Genomic DNA, 22,317 nt, shown 5'->3' on the forward strand with positions numbered 1-22,317 from the left:
CGTGGACACGGGTTTGCCAGCTCACCAGTTTGTCGACTTTTTTTTTTCTCTTCTGTGCAATCTGTGCATTGCGCATTTGTTTCTGTTCCTAGTTACTTATTCTTTCCATTGCTGTGCATCGTGTCCTGCTCGCTCATAACACAGCGAGAGCGCATTTTCCTCCCTTGGGGACGTTTGTCTCATCTCTTTATTCCTCTCGATCGACACTTTGCCCTTGATCTATTCTCCCACTCGTCGCCCGTTGCCTGCTCTGTTTTTGTTGTCGCACATTTACCGCACACCGGCACAGCTTTGCTGGGTCTTCTCTGCACCTCGCATTCGCGTCGTCGCTGGTAACGAGAGGTCCTGCTGTGCCGTGAATCCGAGCTATTTGGGCGTTCGCAACTGGCGGCAGTTCATCGCCTTCGACTGTTCGTGATCGAGACGCGCGGCTGCGTGGGAAATGTCGTCTGCTGCCATACAGTCGACCACCGGACTACCGCCATCTAACCGACACTACACGCCGACGCACTCCCCACCGACTCGTGAAGAATATCATGCAAATCAGCAACAACAGCAGATCCCCTCAGCTTCACCATCTACTTCATCCCGGCCTTCCCGCAAAAGCAGCGCTGCTGGACAAGGCGGTGGAACTACCAACAGTATCTTGATGAACGACGGCTCCAGTAGCGGAGCTTTCCTCGTCGGTGCAAGTCCTGCACATATGTCGCAAACAAACTCACCCATGAGTTCGCGAGCGGCTCTTTCTTCGCCGGTTGCTGTTCCCTCTGCCGCTGCAAACGCGGCTGCTGCAGCTATTTCCGACCATCCGCAACCGAGTCCAGTTTCTTCCGAGCGCCGTCGTCGCCACCACAACCCTCCTGTTGCCCCACCACGAACTTCTTCACAGCAGCAGCAGCACCAGTCCATGTCGGGTGCACCATCTTCAAGCTCAAGCTCTCGGAGGGCGGCTGCTGCAACCGCTACTGGATCAGACTCGCCTCGAACCCGTACTCGTGACACACGTGGTGACGATTCTGCACGACGGAGACAACAGCAAGAGCAGGAGTATGCCCAGCGGGTGGCCGCGAGTGGAGGTGCAAGATCAGCAGCTGCCACTGCTTTGCCAATACGGAACCATGGCTCGCAACCCTCGTCCCACGGCCCTTCACGTGAAACGAGCGAGATTCTTAATTCGGTGACAGTGTCCCGGGATGAGGTTGACGTTGAACGCGAAAAGGCTCGACTTGCCATGGCTCAGCAGGACGACTACTATGATGATGCTGCCCCGCCACCGATTGTGCCGACAAGCAATGCACCCGAGCAACAGTTCGACGAGAGCCGCCGTGGTGGTCGTAGCCGGCATGACCACTCGCGGCGCGAGAAGCAGATAAAGTTTGGCGAGTACATTCTCGGCAACACCATTGGTGAGGGCGAGTTTGGAAAAGTCAAGCTTGGCTGGAAGCAAGAAGGAGGTGTCCAGGTTTGTTCTAACCTTATGTTACTCTTCTGTCACGCAACGGCTCAATTCCTTGCACATGTTCAAATTACTGACATTGGCTCCCTCCCTAATTCAGGTCGCTATCAAACTCATCAAGAAAGACATCCTTGGGAGCAACCCGACTCGGATGGCGAAAATTATGCGCGAAGTCAATATTCTCCGTCAACTAAATCACCCAAATATTGTCCAGTTACACAAGATGGAGGAGTCTGAACACCACTATGGCATTGTTCTGGAATACGCTTCAGGCGGAGAGTTGTTCGACTACATTCTCAACCACCGCTATCTGAAGGACCACGCCGCCCGCCGCTTGTTCGCCCAGCTTATTTCAGGTGTCGGCTACTTACACAAGAAGGGTATTGTCCACCGCGATCTGAAATTGGAGAATCTGCTTCTGGACCGGAACCGCAACATTATCATCACCGACTTTGGTTTTGCCAACACCTTCGACCCGACCGAGGAGCTTACTGAGGATGAAGAGATCAACCTGGTTGACCGCGAGTATATCAAGCGCATGGGCTTCGACATCGTCAAGCCCAACGGCATGCGGAAAGCAGATCTGATGCAGACGAGCTGTGGTAGCCCTTGTTATGCCGCCCCTGAGCTTGTTGTCAGCGATTCTCTTTACACAGGCCGCAAGGTTGATGTTTGGAGCTGTGGTGTTATTCTGGTAGGTCACAAGTGTATCTCTCACGAGACAGCTTTCGCTTTCATACTAACATTCATTCATAGTACGCCATGCTTGCGGGCTATCTACCCTTCGATGACGATCCGAAGAACCCCGAAGGCGATAACATCAATCTCCTCTACAAATACATTGTCAACACACCTCTCACCTTCCCTGAATATGTCACACCACACGCCCGGGACCTCCTGCGACGCATTCTCGTTCCGAACCCGCGGCAACGTGCCGATCTCTTCGAAGTTGCTCGACACAGCTGGCTTAGCGAGTATGCTAATGTGGTTGAGTTTATCACGAGCAGCACCACGAGCTCCGCCGATATCCAGAACATTCCTATTTCAGCAGATGACATTGAAGACGATCGGATGCTTGGTCGCAGCTCGTCGGTGCGGGAGGCGTCGAAGAAGGCTGTCGTGTCACCAACAATTGGTGGCTTGATCAGCAAGGCAGGCAACGTCGATCCCGAGTCCGAAGCAGCCTTGCTCAAGCAGCAGAAGGACAACAAGCGCCGGACGGTGCAAGTCGAATACGTGGCACCTACTACGCAGACTCAGCGTGGCGGCGAGGCGACGTCTGGTGGTGGAAAGACGCGGGCTCGTTCCGGCAGCCAAGGCCCCATTGCGGTCAACCCCAACGCTGGCCTAACGTCGCCGAACGAGAAGCCGCTGCCCCGCGATCCGCCAACTGGCAAGTCATCTCGCGACCCAAGACGCCCGCCGAGTGCCCACCGTACGACCGGCACTGCGGCTGCTGTTGCCGCAGCAGGTACTGGCGCTGGCACCACGCGTTCTAACCGTGATGGAAGCCGCGCTGTTTCTGAAGCCGCTTACATGGTGCAAGGCTCTGGTGGCCGGCCGGTCACTGGCGGCTCTGTGGGCCCCGCGAACCCGCGCACCACACCCAATCGCGCCTCGTTTGGCCAACCCGTACCACCAACCGTGGCCGGCACCAATGCGCAGGGCAGAATCCAACAACCGAAGAGTAACAGTGGTCGTAACTACGTCATCTCGAACCCGATCCCGCAAGACTCGTCGACGTTTGGCCGCCCAAGCATCAGCGTGCCACCCAAATTCGCCCAGGTTTCTGGATTTGCTGATGGCGAGGGAGAGAATGCTAGCACTGGGAAGCCTTCGACCCCCGAGGTCAAGGGCCACCGGCGGTCAAACACGATTGGAGACATCACCGACAAGCTCCTCGGCCGCAGCGGCTCCATCTTTGGCGGTAAGAACCGGAAGAAGCCAGACGAGCGCCAGTCAGTTGGAATGGAAAAGGCCTCGCGCAAGTACCCGCCAGTGAGTATGGCAAACAATACAGCTATCCAGAGTGGTGTCGTTCCCTCGGACGAGCCGCGTGCATCGATGGATTCCACCGCACGGCAGTCGAGACGGTCGTTCTCTCTCGGCTTGGGCAAGAAGCGGTCGGGTAGCATCGAGGGCTCTCAGACGTCTCATGAAAAGCAGCACACTCGGCGGTTCTCTCTGCTTCCCGGCTCCTTCTCATTGAAGTCGATTGGCATCAACAAGGATTACGATACGGGCCCGGAGTCGCAGACCGACCTTCCGATCCAGGAGCCGCCACAGGATGCCCGACTTGGGTCGCCCACCGACAGCCTCGAACCTGCCTTCGATGGCATGTACACGCACTTGTCTGAGTCGCAGCAGGCCGCAGCAGAAAGTGGTCGCCTCCAGCAGCAACAACTTCAAGAGCAACGACTGCAACAGTCGCCCGCCATGCAGCAAGGCCGCCCGAGTTTGCACTACCAGCAGCCACCCCAACAACCGCAGCACCAGCGCCACGTTTCTGCTAGTCAATTCGAGCGCCAACGACCCTCTGCTCTGCAAGAAGTGACTGACAATGTGCAGCGCAACCCACCTCGGTCCGCACCGTACCAAGCAGATGTTGAGGCCTTCGATCCGCGGCGTGCCAACCCAAACGTGACCAACGCCCGTGGTGGCCGTGTTGTCTTGCAGAAAAACAAGCGGATGGCTGACGCTTACGACACTGACGAGTTCGCCAAGCACCACGACCGCAGTGGTAGCAGCGGTGCAGCGCGGCGTGTCATGGACTTCTTCCGCCGGCGCGCTAAGGCTCGAGGCGGTGATGAGTAATGGCTACAAGCTCATTAAGATGACGGTTGCTTCTGGCCATTGCAGATTTTCTTTTTGTTTTGTTGTTCCTTTTGTCTGGTATTTGTCGAAACGAAGTCTTGCTGCGTCTCTCGTGTGTCTGCCATTTTCTTGAGAACTTGCATATGGCGTTGGGAAATATTCTTGTCTTACGAAATTTGCACCGATATCTTATTTGCAGCGTCTTTCCACTTTGATGCGATTCTCTCTTGTCACCTACACTACGCACCACGCACCGCCTTGTTTCGCTTTTGCAGGCGACCAACTCATCTTTATAACCCCCCACCCCTCTCATACATCCCCTTCAATCCTGCCTCCTGTTTTCGCCTCTTGTCAACAACCGGTTTCTTGTTCCTCTCTATTTTTAACTGTTATCTTCTTATTCTCTTTCTCATGTCTCCCTCCTTGACGGGGTGAGCCTCTTTAATATACTACATTGATAAGAGCAGAAGAATGTTTGCCATCCTTAGAAGCAGATGTCACTGCAAAGGAGATACGGAAACACGATAGAGACGCGAAGCAGCATTTATTTTCTCGGTGGTCTATTTTTTCGTCTTTTTCATAGGCCCTTGGCCTGGAAGTTTCCTCAATGCTATTTGCTGGTTTGTGTTTCGGGCGGCGAGGCACGCTGAGGTATATTCTATTATTATCTTGGGGTGGCTTTTGTTTGTGTAACTTTTAAAGGCTGACTTTTATTTCTACATGCATCGGTTAACTCGATCTTTTCCTCTCTCTGTGGTGTCTTAGCATGATAGGGATTCCATGTGTCTTTCTTAATCCTGTCATCATGCACGTTCTCGGCTTAGACCGGTACTTCTCTGCGAAGACTTACACTTTTAAATTTCAAACCTTGTTTCATATACCTTCCTGCCCATCTCTGCTGTAAGTGACTGTATATATACAAACACGCACAATTGCAAATTGACTCAATTTCTCAGACATTTATGTAGGCACAAGGAGACGTGGTTTAGGAGTTAATCGAACTCTAGCAAAGGTGTGCCAAGTAAAAGTAATGCAACTGAATGCATAGAAGACAGAAAATCGAATGACAAAAACAACGAACAAAAAAAGCAAATAAAAAGTGGTAAATAAAATCCGTGTGAACACGAATTACGAAAGTAAAGCGTCTCTCCTACAAACTTCCTGTAGTGTAAACTGACAGGAATAGTCTGGCCCCTTCTGGATTTCAATTTGAACGAATCTCAGCTCTCCATCAAGTCTTCTCATTGGAACGAACGTCACCGGACAATTTGATTCATCCTCTGATTTCTTTCGCCATCTTCTCCTTCACAAATCTCCCTCTTCATAACACGACTTACAATTTTAGTGCTGGGTTCGCTGCCCTCAGCAACATGTGTCTGCTTGCTTTGATTATACTTGCCCAAATGGCAAAGCAGCAAACAATATTTGGCCACGGTGACCGCCCCTTTTAACCCCACGAGCTGGCATCCTCGGGTTTGGGATAAAAGAAGGCAACGACGCTTATGATGATGTACGTCGAGCACAACAAGGCACCCTCAAGGTAGTTGCTGCGGCCGTCGAGAACCAAAAAGTTGACGATAAAGGCCGACACGAAGAGGCACACCGTCTCAAAGAGTGTAAAGTAGAGTGACATGTCACGGCCAATGATCCAGCCCAGAATGACAACGAGTGGAGTCATAAAAAGGGCAATCTGGATGGAGCTACCAACCGCCACACCAATGGCCAGATCCATCTTGTTCTTCATGGCGACCATGACGGCTGTGACATGCTCGGCCGCGTTGCCGACAATGGGTAGAATGATGAGACCGATGAAGACCTCGCCGACGGAACTGGTTTTCACAAGACCGTTGATGGACGCCACCATGAACTCGGCACACGCTGCCACAAGACCCGTCGTGATAAGTAGCAGCAGGATGGCCGCCTTGCGCGACATAAAGACACGATCTTCGTCGCTACTACCATTCAGCGTAACCGGGGGTTTGAGACGGTAGCTGTTCACAGGAATCTGCGACGGGAGCATGGCACCGGGAGGACGGAACTGGTACTGGTGGTTTAGACGATCGGGAAGCGAGTTGGTGCGGTGAATGCCGTAGCGAATGCGAGGAATGGGCCCAACAGGAGCAGTCTCCAACTGGGGGCCGACGGGTTGCGTGAAGACGGTAGGGGCGAGACTCTTGGCAACAGGGCGTAGGGATGACATGGCACGCAAATTGAAGGCACGCCGGGCTGAAACCAAGTCGGCAGCAGCACCAGTCGGGTTTCCGAATTCGTCGACATTGTTGGACCCGCTGAGATTGGGGTCCGCGATGGCAAAGTCCACGCGGCGAGGCTCACCAGGACGGTACACAGCAGGGTCAGGAGTCTTTCCGAAGGGACTCTTGGTGGGTTCGGTAAAGAGGACAGATGCAATCCTGCCGCTGCTGACAGACGGCGCAGCTACGCCCGGGGGGCCCGGGGAAGTGTTCTCGACGGACTCAAGAATGACGTCGTCTGTGGCAGCATCTTGATCATGTCTTTTGCGGTGTCTGCGGTAGCGGCGGAGAGATCGCTTGTTATGGCGTTTTTTATGGCGGCGTGATACAGTGTCGTCCTCGATAATGGCCTCTTCATTCAGATCGGAAGTCGTGCTGCGAGAGAAAAGGGACGGCCTGGCCGAGGCCTCCTCCGACGGCATGGACTCATCGTTACCACCAGCGGCCTGAGTACTGAATGAGGGCGCCCGCGTAGTACCAGCAAAGAGGCTCTCGGCTGTGTCCAACGAAGCGACGCTGGACTTGCGGCGACGACCACCGCGAATGACACGGCGCATGCGTTGCTTCATGGTGTCGCGGGAGTGACCAGACGTGTCCGAATCGGACGAGGAGGAGGAGCCGTCATCCGAGCTCGATGAGTCCAACCAGCCAGCGGCCGGTCCAGGTGTGGATTCCTCATCGATGATGTGCTGCGGCGTCGACTCGTACATATACGTATGGGATTTGAGCTGGAACAGGAGGTAGATGCCATAAACCAAAAGCAGGACCTAACAAAAAGGTTAGCAATAAGATCAGCACCGATTCGGAGTGGACGACAAGACTTACTACACTGGTGCCGCGGCTGATCTTGAGAGACTCGGAATCGGCCAAGGTAGAGCTCTTGAAAGAGGCATGGAAAGCGGTCTGGGTCGTTAATAATTTAACTGACAAAATAAATTCTTTTGGAACCGAATGTGAACTTACCGGCAGGACGAGGCTGATGACACTAAGACTCAAGAGGCACGCGCTCATTTGTGTGACTGTGCTGTTGTAGATCTAGAGGAACAGTTAGACGCGACGTCTGTCTGAAGGAGACACAGCAGTACAAACATACCTGTTCACGGAATCGAAGGCCGCCGAGGAGGAAGCTCATGCCTAGGATCAAAAGGAGGTTGGCCAGAATGGAGCCCAGGAGCGAGGCTTGCACAATACGAATTTCATCCTGGGAGTTATTAGTATATGCGTTCAGTGCATGCGACCGTTTAGCCTAGAGACAAACGCTAGGACGACGAAGAGAAATCATACCTTGACCAAAGCAATGCTAATTACGTGGGGGAGTAACAGAAAAGCGAGTGTTAGTTTGTAAAGTGGACAGGTGGGATGATTACGAAAGGGTCATGCAATGAGTGTCACGCATTGGGTTGCAATACGGGCTGACGCAGCCATGCCAGGGTACTTTGGTGGACCAAAGCTGGGCGGACGAGAGAGTAGACAAGGAAGAGCCAAGAAAGAGAAGGACATCAAGAGGGCGCTGGAAGAGCACAAAAGAGAAGACCATGATGACTCCTGACGCGATTGACGGATAAAAGAGGGCGATCGATGGCTTGTCGAAGGGCGACAGAGAGCAGCCCTCTTTTCGTTCGTTCTTGTCTCGAGTAGTTCACGGGAGGCACATACATACTGAGTGGGTTAGCCGACGACCGAATAAGGGATGGATGCACAGGAAGTACAATACGGGGGAACGAACAAGATAATAAGTTCTACAGCGTTGCCAAAGGTGACGTTGAGCAGAGCGCCAATGGAATCACCCATGTCGTGGGCTACGGTCTCGGTGGCAAAGCCCAGGAGGCCGGCCAGCGGGATGATGGCGATTGCGTTGACCGAGAAGACGACGGCGGGGGGTAGGCCAGGGATGGCGCCGACAATGATACCGGCGGGGACAAAGACCAAGAAGACGTTGAGCCAGCTGTGAAACAACACCATCTTGGTGGTCACGAAGAACGACACGACGAGGGTAGACAGCTTGCTGAACACGGTGGTGGTGGCCTTTTCGGCAGAAACCGTCGTCTCTTCGGACTCGCCAAGTACTGTGGCAGCATTGCCATTGGCAGAGTTGGTGCCACCTGCCTTCGTGTCGGTGCTAGTGTCGTTGCCATTGACGTTGACGTTGACGTTGGTAGGGTTGCCGTTGAGGTTGAGGTTGGGGTCGGTGTTGGTGCTGGCAGGTTGAAAGGGAGGCAAATTGGCCTCCTTCTCCTTCTCCTTGCCGCTACCGACGTCCTCTAAGACAGGCCCCGGCCATGCTTCTTGTAGTGGTGCAGTAAATGTCGACGCTGGCGACACGGCAGCAGTGGTATTGCCGCCAGACGAGCTGCCTGCGGTATTGTTGTCGCCGCCGTGCACGGGCTGCTGGACAATAGAGCAACCATTGTGTGCGATGGCCGATGTAGGGTTCTTGTTCTTGTTCTTGTTCTTGGTTTCGTTGATAGCACTATGGTCATGCACTTCCTCCTCCTCCTGGCGCTTCTGCTTCAGCTGCTGCTGCTGCTGGTAGTGAAAAAGGTTGGATTCACTCAGGGACGCGGGTGACGACGAGCCTGCGGTAGGTCGTCGCGACGAACTGCGAGAGAGGCGAAAAAGGTCTCCATCCGCTTGCGTAAGGGACAAACGCGGGCGGTCAGAATCGGGCGGTTTAGATAAAGATTTCTTCATCGAAATAAGGACCAAGCAGAAGGGAGAGGCTTGGTGATGCTACGAGAATGGAAACCGAAAATGATGAGATGCAAAAGTGATGTGATGCACAGAAGCTGGAAAGCAAGACAAGTGTGTTGAAAGGGGAAGCAAAGAGATATGAGTTAGAAAGGGATGGAAGAGAACAAAAGCAGAAGGAGGAACGAACGAGGGGGTGATTGATAATAAAGGGAGGGGAGGCAAGAACCAGAAATCGCCAAGACGGAGATCAGATAGCAGGAACGAAGCCTGGCACGAGACACAATGGACTCAAAACACTAGCTACGACGTACGAAAGGAGGCCCAAGACGCTGGTCGTGCCTTCTGTTTGTGGTACCACATGGTAGCAATTGGGGTGCAATGATACACACTTGGCTTGTACATCCTTGTGTGGACAGGAAGGAGCAATGGTGATGTATGTCGAGTGAAGGAGGGCACGTGGGCTGCATCAGGTTGACGTTGGAAAAAAGAGTGGGTCCATTCGTCATTGGGGAGTGGAAACTGACAGGCGCGGACGCCAAAAAACCCAAAAAGGAAGCGACAAAGAGGGAGCTGACGGGTAGTTTTCTACTGCCTAAGCCAACTGCGCCTTGCTGGGCACGGCACCACACTGCACTAGCAGAGCGATGGACGCGATTGTACCGATCGAGAGAAAGAGAAGCTATGAACGACTATATGTCATACAAAGGGAACGTAGAGATGAAGCAGGGACTGATTAGAAGACGTAGGACAAGGTCAGGGCGCCGCGCTGTCGTGTCGCTCCTGCCTTCTTCTCGGTGAGTGACGACTTTGCAGGCACTGAACTCGCCTTGCCGGCAACTACGACCGCTGATTGGCCCTAACTGGCAACGCTACCCCCACTGTCAACGACCACCAGCGATCCACTTTGTTTTCTTCTTCTTTCGGAGTCCGGAGTATTACTCGTACGGAGTAGTTCCAACACTATGACATATACAGCTATTCATTCCAGTGGCTGTAGGACGAGGGCCTCATGGGCCTAGATCGTTTGTATACAAAGCGGCACACTGAGCTAGGTGAGCACAGCTCGAAAGGAACACAGAGCCCATTTGCACGACAGTGGAGTCTGGATCTCAGTCCGGTCTCAGTTGCTGGTCCTCTGGGCCCAAGTCTTCCTTTTCAACCTCATCTCTCATTTTCGTCGCGTACCCGTGCGACGACCTCTGCATTTCATTTGGCCGTCTGATCGGGCTGCAGAAAGAGAAGGTACAGTCGACCGAACGCAGCGACGCACAGCAAAGAAACACACTCGTGTCCAATTGAACCGGGACAGACTGACAAAATGGTCTCACGGTGCAGGTAAAGTCGTCCGTGCAGCGCTATGGCTTGTCTATGCATGCAGACCCTCTTTTTCTCTCCCTTTCTCTGTTCGTTGGTCGTGTGATGAGCATGCCAAGCCCAAGCTTGGCAGCACGAAACGCAAGATAATACAGCCCGACCAACAAGCAAATGGCAACGGAGAGATCAACGGCCGAGACGCGCCCCGTTGACAGAAACAAAACAAAATCAGCCGGCAGTGGAAAGCAAAAATCAGTCTCGCTTCGGGCGGAACGTGCTCCGAGGTGATCATCATGCCCAAATTTCCAAAGAGATGGGGAGACAGCCACTATATATGAAGAAACATGACGATTGTGCCGTTCGACGACCTGCATATGTATGAGGTATCTATCCACACACCACCGGACGGCTCGGAAACAGACTGGATGGCTTAGAGATACTCAGACTCTTTTGGCGACTCTTGCTTGGCGTGGAAGCAATCCGACTCTGCAGAGACCTCCCCGCCCCGGCTTGAATATCCTTTTTAGTCCACTAAGTGCCAAAGTGAGCGGCCATGACATTGACATAACTGGCGGCTGCCACCGTTGAACTATTTAGCACCAAACGTAGTTCTTTGACAAGAGGCAATGATCAACACTTTGTAACTGGTTGACAGTGTCTGGTTGGGAGTGTTTCATACGTCATGATTCCGTGGTTTAACATCGTCATCTTTTTGTTTGTATGCTCTATTGCAAGGTCTCTTTGTGTCTGTTCTCACTAGTGGTTTACTTGCGACGTGTGTTGTAGCTTCATATCCTCTGACATCGGCGAGGTTGACAGGTAGTGCTTTGCGAAGAAAGGTACAGTTCGGCAGGCGACAAACATGACGAAATGCATTGATCATACAGCTACGTCTTTTGTCGCATAAAGTGACTGAACTCGGATATCTGCAACCTAGAAAGCACACTCTAATATGTAAGTCTTGTACGGCATATAGTGACGGCAGATATGGACAATCATCGTAGCTTGCAACTTCATACTTGTATCGTCTCCTCTAAAGATCCTAAGAGTTGCCTTTGGATTCACTGACGCAGACCGGCCCTTTTGTTAGATATTTTCGTAGAATCAACTCCCAAGGATGATTGTCTTACAGTTTGAATGTGTCTGATGTGTTTATTTAGGAACGCGAAAGAAAGTAGAGAAAAATAGATACATCTCATACAGAGAAACTATTCCTACTTGCACAAATGCAATATTTCCGTATCCACGTCGAAACATGTCCGCGATTTCCAATCAACAGCAACAACTATCTTCGCCATACTATCCTCGGATTGTAACATTTATGCAGCGGCTGTTTGGTGTGATGTTATTTGCTAGTGAGCCGGTAGTGCCTGGCCTAGCAGCGCATTTCGGACAGTGAGGTCAGCAGGTTTAGTGGGCGGTGGTGGGGGAATGTCGAAAATTGTGGGGCCGCAACCGGCGTAGTGCTTTCTGTTGGAGCAAAACTCGCGAAAACGGCAGGAGCTGCGGAGAACGAGACGAACGTACTCCGACGACTTCTCCTCGTCTACTCCGTAGCCTTCTCCCTTCGAGACCTGCAAACCGCGGCATATATTGGTCGAGGCTGCGCCCAACACACTCGACTCTCGTGCATTGTCTAGAGGGAGGACAGTACGGGCAAATACGAGACATCGCAGTGCTGCTCCGTGTCCGGTGCATCGACGACCGGCCGAGAGGAAAAAAAAGAGAACTTTTTTTCCGCGATCGCTCCGCGAGCATTCCACGACCATGCTGCAGCACCGGCTCGGCCGCGGCGCTTCTCGCGCTCTGTCAGCGTCGACTGCTGCTGGTGCCCGGGATCTGGCCCGGTGCGCCTCGCCGGCACCTTTATTGCGACGCTCCTTTGCCTCGAAGCCGCCCAGCAACAACCCGCCACCGCCATCCTCTTCCTCCTCCTCCACACCTCAGAACAGAAGGCCAGCCGCTGGCCCGCCCGGCGTCGATGCCGACGGCCGCAGTTTCCGTGGCCAGATGCTCGAGAGCATCAGCTCGCGCATGGCCCGCGAAAAGGCGGAGCGCGAGAAGATTGCACAGCAGCGCCAGGACACGGCGTCGTCGCGCAACGCGGCCACCACCTTTATGCTGCTCTTTGTCGGCGCCGCATGCTACTACCTGGGCACCAAGACGCCCCAGGAGCCCTCACCCGACTCGACGCTGCCGCTGTCGGCCACCCGCGCGCCCCGCCACCGCACGAGCCGCGCCGAGCTCGAGGCCGCGTGGGCCGACTTTGTGGCCATTGTGGGCGCCGACAACGTGAGCACGGCCGAGGCAGACATTGCCACGCACTCGGCGTCGGACTGGTCGTCGCACAGCGCACCCGAGGGCACGCCGCACCCGTTCTGTGTTGTGTACCCGAGCAGCACCGAGGAGGTGTCGCGCGTCGTCAAGATCTGCCACGCGCGCCGCATCCCGGTGATTGGGTTCGGCGGCGGCACGTCGCTCGAGGGCAACTTTGCGCCCACGCGCGGCGGCATCGTCATTGACTTTTCGCGCCACATGGATCGCATCATTACCGTGCACAAGGAGGATCTGGACGCCGTCGTACAGCCGGGTCTGGGCTGGGAGGCGCTGAACGAGGTGCTCGCGGAGCAGGGCCTCCTCTTCCCGCCTGACCCGGGCCCGGGCGCCCAGATTGGCGGCATGATCGGCACGGGCTGCAGCGGCACAAACGCGTACCGCTACGGCACCATGCGCGACTGGGTGCTGTCGCTGACTGTCGTCCTCGCCGACGGCACCGTGATCAAGACGCGCCAGCGGCCCCGCAAGAGCTCCGCCGGCTACGACTTGACACGCCTGCTGATTGGCTCCGAAGGCACGCTGGGCCTGGTCACCGAGGCCACCCTGAAGCTGGCCGTCCGCCCCACGGAGACGTCCGTGGCCGTGGCGGCGTTCCCCGACCTGCGCGCGGCCGCGGCCTGTGCCGCGCGTGTTGTCGGTGAGGGCGTGCCCGTGGCCGCCATTGAGGTGCTGGACGACGCGCAGATGAAGTGCATCAACACGGCCGGCTCGACGTTGCGCCGCTGGGCCGAGGCACCCACGCTCATGTTCAAGTTTGCCGGCAGCACGGCGCGCGCCGTGCGCGAGCAGATTGACGCCGTGCAGGCGGCGGCCAAGGCGGCCAACGCCGTGTCGTTTGATTTCGCCAAGTCGGCCGACGAGCAGGCCGAGCTGTGGAGCGCGCGCAAGGAGGCGCTGTGGAGCGCCATTGCCACGAAGCAGCCTGGCGAGCGCGTGTGGACGGGCGATGTGGCCGTGCCCATCAGCCGGCTGCCGGACGCCATTGAGGAGGCCCAGGCCGACCTGCGGCGCGTGGGTCTGCGCGGCACGATTGTGGGCCATGTGGGCGACGGCAACTTCCACACAATTGTCCTGTACGCCCCCGAGCAGCGCGCGACGGCCGAGGAGTTTGTGCACCGCATGGTGAAGCGGGCGATTGAGCTGGAGGGCACTGTGACGGGCGAGCACGGCGTGGGCCTGGTGAAGCGCGACTACCTGCCACACGAGGTGGGCGAGGAGACCGTGGCGGTGATGCGCAAGATGAAGGCGGCGCTGGACCCGCTGTGCCTGCTCAACTGCGACAAGGTTGTGCGCATGCAGAAGCCCAAGGACGGCGAGATTGCCGAGTGGTAAGTGAATGGGTGGGTAGGCTGGGTGCATAAATTCGTGGAGGAGTAGATACTACCGCTGGAAGTACGGCTGGGATATGAGCAAATGCAACTTTTCAAAGCCTACGACTGTCATTGGAATGTAAATAATATATTTTGATATATAAGTATATGGCATGCATATGTGCGCCGCCTATCGTGAATATTTTGTACGCCGAAATGGAAAAATGAACCAATATGCCGTTTGACTATCACACGCTCTTCCCAACACTAATCAAGACCTCCCCACTCGCCCTCGTCATCATCGCCTGCGACTTGGCTCTGCTGCTTGCGCTGCTTGCTGCTCGCAATGGCGTCGCGCCGGTTGTTGTCCCGGCGGCGCTCCCAGGCACTCTTGGACGTGATGCGTGCCTTCGCATTGGGAATGGTCTCCCTGCTGTCGCGGCCACTGGTCTTTCCCTTGATGTGCTGTCCCTTGTTGTTCTTGGCCTTGTCGGCGGTGCCGGCCGTCGTCGTGCTCCGCCGCGACTCGACACCCCGTGTCTTGAGCCGTTTCTTGTCTGCCTTGGACACCTCGGGCAGCGCGTCCAGAAGCCACTGCTGGATGCCCTTGTTTTCTGTGTTGGCGGTGCCACCGTTCTTGGCGGCCTGCTTCTCGCTGGCGGCAATCACGTTTGCCACGCTCTTGACAAACGGAATGTCCTCCTTGGTGTACAGCGTCACGGACAGGCCACCCTGACGGCCTGCACGACCCGTGCGGCCGGCACGGTGCACGTATGCCGCAGCCGAGCCGGGAACGTCGTAGTTGACGACGCCGTTGACGCCCGCAAAGTCGATGCCGCGCGCCAGCACATCCGTCGTAATGAGCACCCACACCTGGCCGGCGCGGAACTTGCGCACAACGGCCAACCGTGCGCTGTCGGCGAGGGCGGCGTGCAGCACGCCCAGACGGTCGGCGCCGCCCGCGGCCGCCGGGATGTCGTACTTGAGCTCGTCGTGCAGTGCTGTGGCGCGCTCGGCAGTCTGCGTGAAAACGAGAAAGGGCGGCCGCAGGGCTTCCGACTCGCCGCCACCACCACTACCAGACGTGCCAGTGACGGACGTGCTTGTGGACGGGTGCAGCAGCTGGCGCATGGCCAGGAGCTTGCCCTGCTCGGTGGCCGTGTACACGAGGCGGTGCGTGACGTTGGGCACGGCCGTGTCCTTGAGGCCGACGACCAGGCGGACTAGCAGGCGCTTCTGGCCCTCGTCCTGTTTTTGCGAAGACTGCTGAGCCGCCAGCTGCTCGACGACCAGGGCCTCGATGTTGGACGCCATGGTGGCGGACCAGAACGTGGCGCGCAGGTCGGGGTGTGTGCACGCGGCCCAGATGCCGAGAGTCTGCTCGCGGAACAGCGGGTCCAGCAGAACGTCGGCCTCGTCGAGGACGAGCGAGCGCACCGTTGGGAGAGCGCGGCGGGCCAGTGAGTTGAGCAGCATGAGCGGTGTTGTCACGAGAATGTCGGCGCGTGTGACCGTCGCCTTGGACGCCTTGGGCTTGCCGTCGTCCCCTTCGTCATCCTCTTCGATGTTGTCGTTGTCATCCTCGCTGTCACTCGCGTCGTTTTCCGCTTCCTCGTCGCTGTCGTCCGCCTGCACGCGCATGCCTTTGCTCATGGCCACAACGCGCACACCAGTGCCCACAGTCAGCTTCTTGCCCTCGTTGGCAATCTGGTGCGCCAGCTCGCGTGTCGGTGCCACAACAACTGTGTCGAGAATGTGATTGTGCTTCTGACGTCCGCTAGTCTCGTTGTTGGTAGTATCGTCACCGGCTTTTTCCTTGTCCTCCGCCCGCCGCTTTAGAATGCCGTTGATTGCTGGCACCAAGAAACTCAGCGTCTTGCCGCTACCTGTCGGTGCCACCGCCATAAAATCAATGGCTGTTGTGCTCGTGGCGCCTGCCGCGGCGTCTCCGGGAAGCGTCGTCTTGCTGAGTGCCAGCGCCGGGTCCAGCAGCAGCGGAAGACTCGCCATCTGCACCTCGGTTGGGATCCGGTACAACAGACGCTCGAGGTTGTCGGCCAAGCGTGCTGACAGGTTGTATGTCTGCCGCAGCTGCGTGAATGCTGTCAAGGGCTGCGAGAAGAATTGCTTCTTGGCTTCGTCCTTGGCGGCTTTGCTGGCGGCTGCGGCCGCCTCCTCTTCCGCCCGCTTGGTCTTTTTCTCGCTCTTTTTCTTTTTCTTCTTTTCCAGTTTATCGGCCACGGCAGCGGCTGCTGCTTCGGCTGCTGCTTCGGCGGCGGCGCGTCGATCGGTCAGCAGCGTCAGCTTCAGTCGGTGCGACCGCAGGATCTGGCGGCATTCGTCTTCGTCTAGCAGATCGTTAGACGGGTCCCGTTTTTGTTTCTTGGCTGCCTTTTTCGCTTTCTTTGAGTTAGCGACCGCTTTGGAGGCCGAGGACGAGGCATTGTCGGCCGTGGTCGCAGAACGTTCGCCGAAAAAGTCGAGCTCGTTCAGGTCATCGCTGTCTTCGCTCTCGTCGCTGTCGCTGCCACGTCCGCTTTCGCTTCCGCCGCCGCTTTCGTCGCCACTATTTCCCGCTGCATCTACACTCCGCTTCCGTTTCCGACTCTTCTTGCTGCCGCTGCTGCCTGCAATCAGGCCGGCCACACGGTCGTGGTACAGCTGTGGGTTGATACTGGAGCCGGCGGACGGCAGCGTCGCGGCGCCTGTGGGAAGAAAATTCGTATTGCCCTTGGCCGGCTTGCCGCCGTTGGGCTGCTTGAGGCCGCGTGAAAGGACCTTTAGAATATCCATGGCCCGGGAAGGAAGGAGAGGCGTGGTTGTCTTGCTCGTGTGCGAAACGAGGAAACAATGCGACGCTTGCTTTTGGTGAAGAAAAAAAAAGTGGTAAAGGCGGCAGAAAATGGCGAGCGTACCCAAGACAAGTGAGGCAGGCACGGCAGGGGAATTATTGTGGGTCTGTGCATTGGGCGGTGAAGGTCCGTTGGACAAAACGCGCTAAACCGCATTTGGTAGCAACTTCTTTGCGTGTAAGTGAGCGCTGGCGATGGGTTTCCTATATGCTTCGGCTTCGGGTGGAATTAAAAGTAAATGATCGTATTTTCGATCAGCTGAATATTATAGCGTTACAGTTTTCATTTGGAAAGCGTTCCCTGTCTCTGTCGATACCAAAATTCTGATTGAATACAGCTCATGGAATTGAACGAGGAGCAGCAGATTAAACTACAAACAGATTCACGAGTAGGACTCTATGTCTCCCGGTATGCACTTCAATATTGCTGCTTCTCTTAAAATTCCGTTAAAACTTGCAGGTATTATATGGCTGTTGGAAATGCGTCTGGTTTCCGATGCCACCGACTGGCTTGCTAATCAAGTTTCCGCGAGCAGCTGGGAGGGATCAACAGCACGTCCTGATTTCGTGGAATACAAAATCTCTGGGGATAAACGGATGAGCAATTCTGTAGAAGAGTGGACTGCATCTCAGCTCCATATATGAACGGGTTGTGTGCTGTTCTGCTGTGTTGACGAGTATCCTCTTTGGGCCGCCGTTTTCCAGCTGATCATAATACGACCAAAGAGGCTTGGCCAGGTTCGGGCCCCGTTTGATGATCCCATTCTGTCCGTTTTATCACAACGTGGCCATTCGTGTCCTGTGAGGAGTGTGGAATGGGGGTATGGAGGGAATTGGAGAGAACAGGGTTCCTGCGGGACCTACCAGCGCTACATTAGCCGTGCTGTAGCGTCATCTTCTTTCCAATCGATCTGAGATGCGAGATGCCAGAGGCTACCCGTCGACCATTGGATTCCTGTAGTTACTCCTGGACCGCAGAAATCTGGTCTCCTAGCTGTTGGTACCGTGGCAAGGAGATAAATAAAGGCAACGGAGACAGGTGAAGTTATGGAAACAAAAGAGAGATACCATAAAGACCCGTATCATCTGACACATGGCTCCGGATTGTCATGACGTAAACAAAACAACTCGAGACGTACAATTTTGGACGAGCACACATTTTAAAACCTCAAATATTCTGTATTTTTCTATATACCGGTATTAATTTCTGCGCACGTCCCAGCAGACGCACACCCTCTTAGAATCGCCGCGGTGGTGCCGGGATGGCGTTGCCCAGGACCGAGTCGATCTCGGCCAGGATCTCAGGCGTCAGCTTCTCGACCACCTGCAGAGCAGCAATGTTCTCGGCAACCTGCTCCGGCCGCGAGGCGCCGATAATGGCCGACGACACGTTCTTGTTGGTCAGGACCCAGGCGAGGGCCAGCTGGGCCAGTGTGACGCCGTCGCCGAGCTTGGCCGCAATGGGCCGCAGGCTGTCGACCTGCTGCAGCTCCTTTTGCCAGGTCTCGTTGCCAAACGTCTTGCTGTAGCCCACCGTGTACTTGTCGCGCGACTCGGCCAGCCGGCTGCCGGCCGGCGGCGTGGCGTGGCCGTTGTACTTGCCGCTCAGGATGCCCTGCTTGAGAGGCGACCAGATGGTGAGGCCCAGGCCGTACTTTTCGTAGAGGTAGCGGAACTCGTCCTCGACCTTGCGGCGCACCAGCAGATTGTACTGGGGCTGCTCGACAATGGGACCGACCAGGCCCAGCTGGTCGGCGGCGCGCCAGGCGTCGGCAATCTCGGGCGCGGTCCACTCGGAGGTGCCCCAGTAAAAAATCTTGCCCTGGTCGAGCAGCAGGTTGAAGGCGCGCACGACCTCCTCGACGGGCGTGGTGCGGTCCGGACGGTGGGCAAAGACGACGTCCACGTAGGGCAGGCCGAGGCGCTGCAGAGACAGGTTGACGCCCTCGATAATGTGCTTGCGCGAGAGGCCGACGTTGTTAAGCCAGCGCTCGGGCTGATCGATGTGGGCCGAGTTGTTCTGGCCGTGGTAGACCTTGGTGGAGATGACGAGGTCGTTTTGCTTCCAGCCAAAGTGCTTGATGGCCTTGCCGAGCACGATCTCAGCCTCGCTGGCCGAGTAGTTTTCGCTCGTGTCGAAGAAGTTGACGCCGGCGTCATAGGCGGCCTTGAGGCACGAGAAGGCCTTGTCTGGATGCGTTAGTGATGTATCATGTAGTCACCATGAGCCATGGCAGAAGCCGTAGGGGAGCGCGGCGTACCATCCGTGACATGACCTCCGTAGGTGATCCAGCTGCCCAGGCTGATGGATGACACTTTTAGGCCCGTGCGGCCGAGATGGCGGTACTCCATAGTGTCTCCGGGATTTGCCTGTAAAGTGAGCTGAAAGAATCAAACAAGATTGTGACGAGTGGAGGTAGAGGCGGAAATTCAAAAGACCAGAGCGTAAAGTTCAGATTCCGGATGTGCAGATGCCCTCCCCTCAATCTTAGGAATAGGCTGGTTTTTGAGGGTTTTGAGTCCACTGCCCAGGGACTATAGCAAAAGACGTAATGTACACGCACGCCACAGGTTGCTGCAATGGCTTCATGGGCGATGTGTACTACGTACCTGCAGCAAGTCCGACCACGGACGTTGATAGCCACAAGAATGGTACAGTCCGTGGTCTGTTCATTGGTGCATCGTAGTTCTCCTCTCGGGATTCTTTGATCTTACTCTTCGGCTCCTCCCTCCACTCGAATGACACCATCGTCTAGCACCATTTCGTGCCGCAGCAGATGCTCTAGCAAACCACCCATACCTGCATTCTTTTTCTTATTAACGACATTTTCTGATATCCTTCAAAATGGCATTCCCCGATGGGCCCTAATAGGAAGGCAGAGCTGCTTCGTCCTGAACCTCTTGTCTAGTATTTTTTATGTGCTTCACAAGTTGATGAATCATTTCCGCTCTCCACACATGACACCGGCGATTTGGTACCCTTTGGTTGTGCTGCTTGCTCATGGGTGAATCGTGCTTTTTTCCCCGACCTGGTATTCTTGTGATGGTGTGATCAGTGGCCGTCATGGTATCATGGATATCAGAGTGCCCTGTAGGGAACAGTGGGTGCGCTGAAGGATAGCGGCGCTTGAGGCTGACAGGGGGCTCCAGTGAAGAGCCGAGCACGCTACTGCAGGCCCTGCTTGACAAATTTGTCGTAGAGTTCCGGATACCACCGCTGGCCGACGTCAGGATGGCTGATGACGCGGTTGCGTAGCTGGGCTTCACCGAACTGGATATGTTAGTAGCGAACAAAGACAGCAACGACCAAAAGCGAAGACAAGAACAGACGCAGGAAAAGAGCGGCGACAGAAACTCGCTCGGGACGTCGACGGCGCGCTTCTTTCGGTCGTCCGTCACAGGGATGCGGACCACAATGTGGGCAGCAGACGAACGCAGCTCATCCGTCGTCAGGTCGAGGCGCACGCCCTGGAAAAAGGGCACGCTGTAGCGCACCGTGGTGCCTTGCGGGGAGACCACGCGGTGTGTCGTGGCTGGCCACACGCCGCCCGTAATGGCCTCGAAGCCTTGCTGGACGTTGACGACCAGACTGCCCGCAATGGGCGGCGCAGCAACCCACTCGTCGCCCTTGCTGAGCACCTCGAGGCCACCGACGTCGTCTTGTGACAGGAACGTGAACAGGCCGGTCGAGTCCTTGTGCGGGCCGACGCCCTGGCCCGGCTGGCCGATGGGCGTGGGCGGGTACTTGACGAGTTTGAGGCGGTGCATGTTGCCCAAGAAATCGTCAAAAGCGTCGGCGGGGAGGAAAAGCGACTCGGCAACGAAGCCCAGGAAGAGGCGGGACACGCCGTCCAGGGCGGCCATGTACGTCTCGACGGCTCCCTGGAATCCCGGCAGCGCGGGGTACTGGCTGGGGCCCTCCAACGACCGCCACGCCGGGTCGTCCTTGGTCGGGGCGGGTGGCATGGTCCCGAGAGCGGCGCCTGGTCGGCTGCCAAAGAGACCAAAGTCGTACTGCTCGCGCAGGTCGGTGCGTGCGGCCGTGGTCTCGGCACCGAGTGCTGTGTACCCGAGAAACGACGGTGAGTTGCGCATGTTTACGCGCTCGCGCTCGGCCTTCGGGATGCTAAAGGCCTTGGGCAGGCGGCCGTGCAGGTCTTCTAATAGACGCTCGACGCCCGTGTTGACGAGATACAGAAATCCGACGCGGAACAGAGCATCGGCCAGCTTCGGTAGCTCGTCGGCACGGGTGGCCGGGTCGTTGAGACGACCAAAGTCAATCGTCGGAACAGACGTAAAGTCGCCCATTGTTTTGCATATGTGCGTGTGTTTGTATGTATGCGTGCTGTGTCTACCTTTTGTGGTGATATCTTGAACGAGTCGGTTGTTATGACGGAAAAGTATGATGTCTCGCGGTAGGGGTTAGTGGGGAAAGCACGACCGCCAAGAGTCACCTACAACTTAGACCTGAAGCCATAACACACTGACGTCGGGAGGTGTTAGATCGTTTCGGATTAGGGTTTTTCTTGAAATCCATCTCGGATGTAGTGGATTATGTGACTTGAATTTGTCGTTTGGTTACATTCCCATTGGCACATGCTTCCTCGATCTGAGCAGTCAACATTTGCATAGACTTAAAAGATCAGTCAATCCGCCTCCGACGCAATCATTGATATTCGAACCATATTCCTTGCAAGGGAGGAGTCGTTTTGTATGATTGAACGAGAGAGGTAGAATCATAGAGAGGAAAAGGTCTCTTACAGGAAGCAAGAGAGGAAGACAAGAAAAGAATGCCAGGCACATGACGGTTCCACTCTTTAGCAAGCGGATTCCCGGGATGCAAATCGGAGTGATGGCGCCAAAACGTTGATATTGTAGCAGCGACGGCTTCTTGTGAAGTCGCCAACGGTGCCTTGATGTTAAGCTCGCTTTCTTCAACGCCAACGATTCCAAGGTATGGTACCCCACACAGAACTAACAATGCGCGCGTGAGGTAATTGCACAGCTTATGGCCGGCAGCGGAAGATGCCGTGAGGCGGGTGGTAAATACAGTCATGTTTAGGTTGTCTGCATACTGGCATTCACAAGCGGGAAGAAGCGTAGACTAGCTGCCTGCTTTAGGATTCTATCGAGGCGACAGTGAAGAAATACAGAAAACGAGACACACATGATGTTAACAATCAATGGTTAAACAAGAAACGCCCGTCCAGAGACAATTTGATTACCTCCGAATATCCATCCCAGACCCTCTCCCTGCCCTAATACATCATCCTCATCCCGTCGTTTCAAGGC

General features: G+C 55.7%; 6 protein-coding genes across 6 annotated transcripts; 2 read left to right on the top strand and 4 right to left on the bottom strand.

Moving 5' to 3' along the window:
• Nucleotides 1-442: 442 nt before the first annotated feature.
• SPSK_00987 (protein-serine/threonineeeee kinase) lies at nucleotides 443-4,270 on the top strand (the record flags this gene model as incomplete). The annotated part of the gene is made up of 3 exons (XM_016727919.1): nucleotides 443-1,462; nucleotides 1,557-2,150; nucleotides 2,213-4,270. The coding sequence occupies 3 exons, from the start codon at nucleotides 443-445 to the stop codon at nucleotides 4,268-4,270; spliced, it is 3,672 nt and encodes a 1,223-aa protein (XP_016584219.1).
• A 1,447-nt stretch (nucleotides 4,271-5,717) lies between these two features.
• SPSK_00992 (Ca2+:H+ antiporter) lies at nucleotides 5,718-9,213 on the bottom strand (the record flags this gene model as incomplete). Its single annotated transcript, XM_016727924.1, has 6 exons — nucleotides 5,718-7,289; nucleotides 7,348-7,425; nucleotides 7,486-7,557; nucleotides 7,616-7,723; nucleotides 7,807-7,822; nucleotides 8,249-9,213. 6 exons carry the CDS (start codon nucleotides 9,211-9,213, stop codon nucleotides 5,718-5,720), a joined length of 2,811 nt encoding a protein of 936 aa, XP_016584220.1.
• Nucleotides 9,214-12,294: 3,081 nt separating this feature from the next.
• Nucleotides 12,295-14,196, top strand: SPSK_01091 (D-lactate dehydrogenase (cytochrome); the record flags this gene model as incomplete). Its single annotated transcript, XM_016728022.1, has 1 exon — nucleotides 12,295-14,196. The coding sequence occupies one exon, from the start codon at nucleotides 12,295-12,297 to the stop codon at nucleotides 14,194-14,196; it is 1,902 nt and encodes a 633-aa protein (XP_016584221.1).
• A 245-nt stretch (nucleotides 14,197-14,441) lies between these two features.
• Nucleotides 14,442-16,967, bottom strand: SPSK_01024 (uncharacterized protein; the record flags this gene model as incomplete). Its single annotated transcript, XM_016727955.1, has 1 exon — nucleotides 14,442-16,967. One exon carries the CDS (start codon nucleotides 16,965-16,967, stop codon nucleotides 14,442-14,444), a length of 2,526 nt encoding a protein of 841 aa, XP_016584222.1.
• A 1,295-nt stretch (nucleotides 16,968-18,262) lies between these two features.
• On the bottom strand, nucleotides 18,263-19,377 carry SPSK_01200 (uncharacterized protein; the record flags this gene model as incomplete). Its single annotated transcript, XM_016728131.1, has 2 exons — nucleotides 18,263-19,215; nucleotides 19,287-19,377. The coding sequence occupies 2 exons, from the start codon at nucleotides 19,375-19,377 to the stop codon at nucleotides 18,263-18,265; spliced, it is 1,044 nt and encodes a 347-aa protein (XP_016584223.1).
• Nucleotides 19,378-20,191: 814 nt separating this feature from the next.
• Nucleotides 20,192-21,333, bottom strand: SPSK_01195 (uncharacterized protein; the record flags this gene model as incomplete). The annotated part of the gene is made up of 2 exons (XM_016728126.1): nucleotides 20,192-20,296; nucleotides 20,356-21,333. 2 exons carry the CDS (start codon nucleotides 21,331-21,333, stop codon nucleotides 20,192-20,194), a joined length of 1,083 nt encoding a protein of 360 aa, XP_016584224.1.
• Between the last annotated feature and the right edge of the window lie 984 nt (nucleotides 21,334-22,317).

Source organism: Sporothrix schenckii, assembly GCF_000961545.1.
Source record: "Sporothrix schenckii 1099-18 chromosome Unknown Cont48, whole genome shotgun sequence".
In the NCBI taxonomy this organism is placed as follows: domain Eukaryota; kingdom Fungi; phylum Ascomycota; class Sordariomycetes; order Ophiostomatales; family Ophiostomataceae; genus Sporothrix; species Sporothrix schenckii.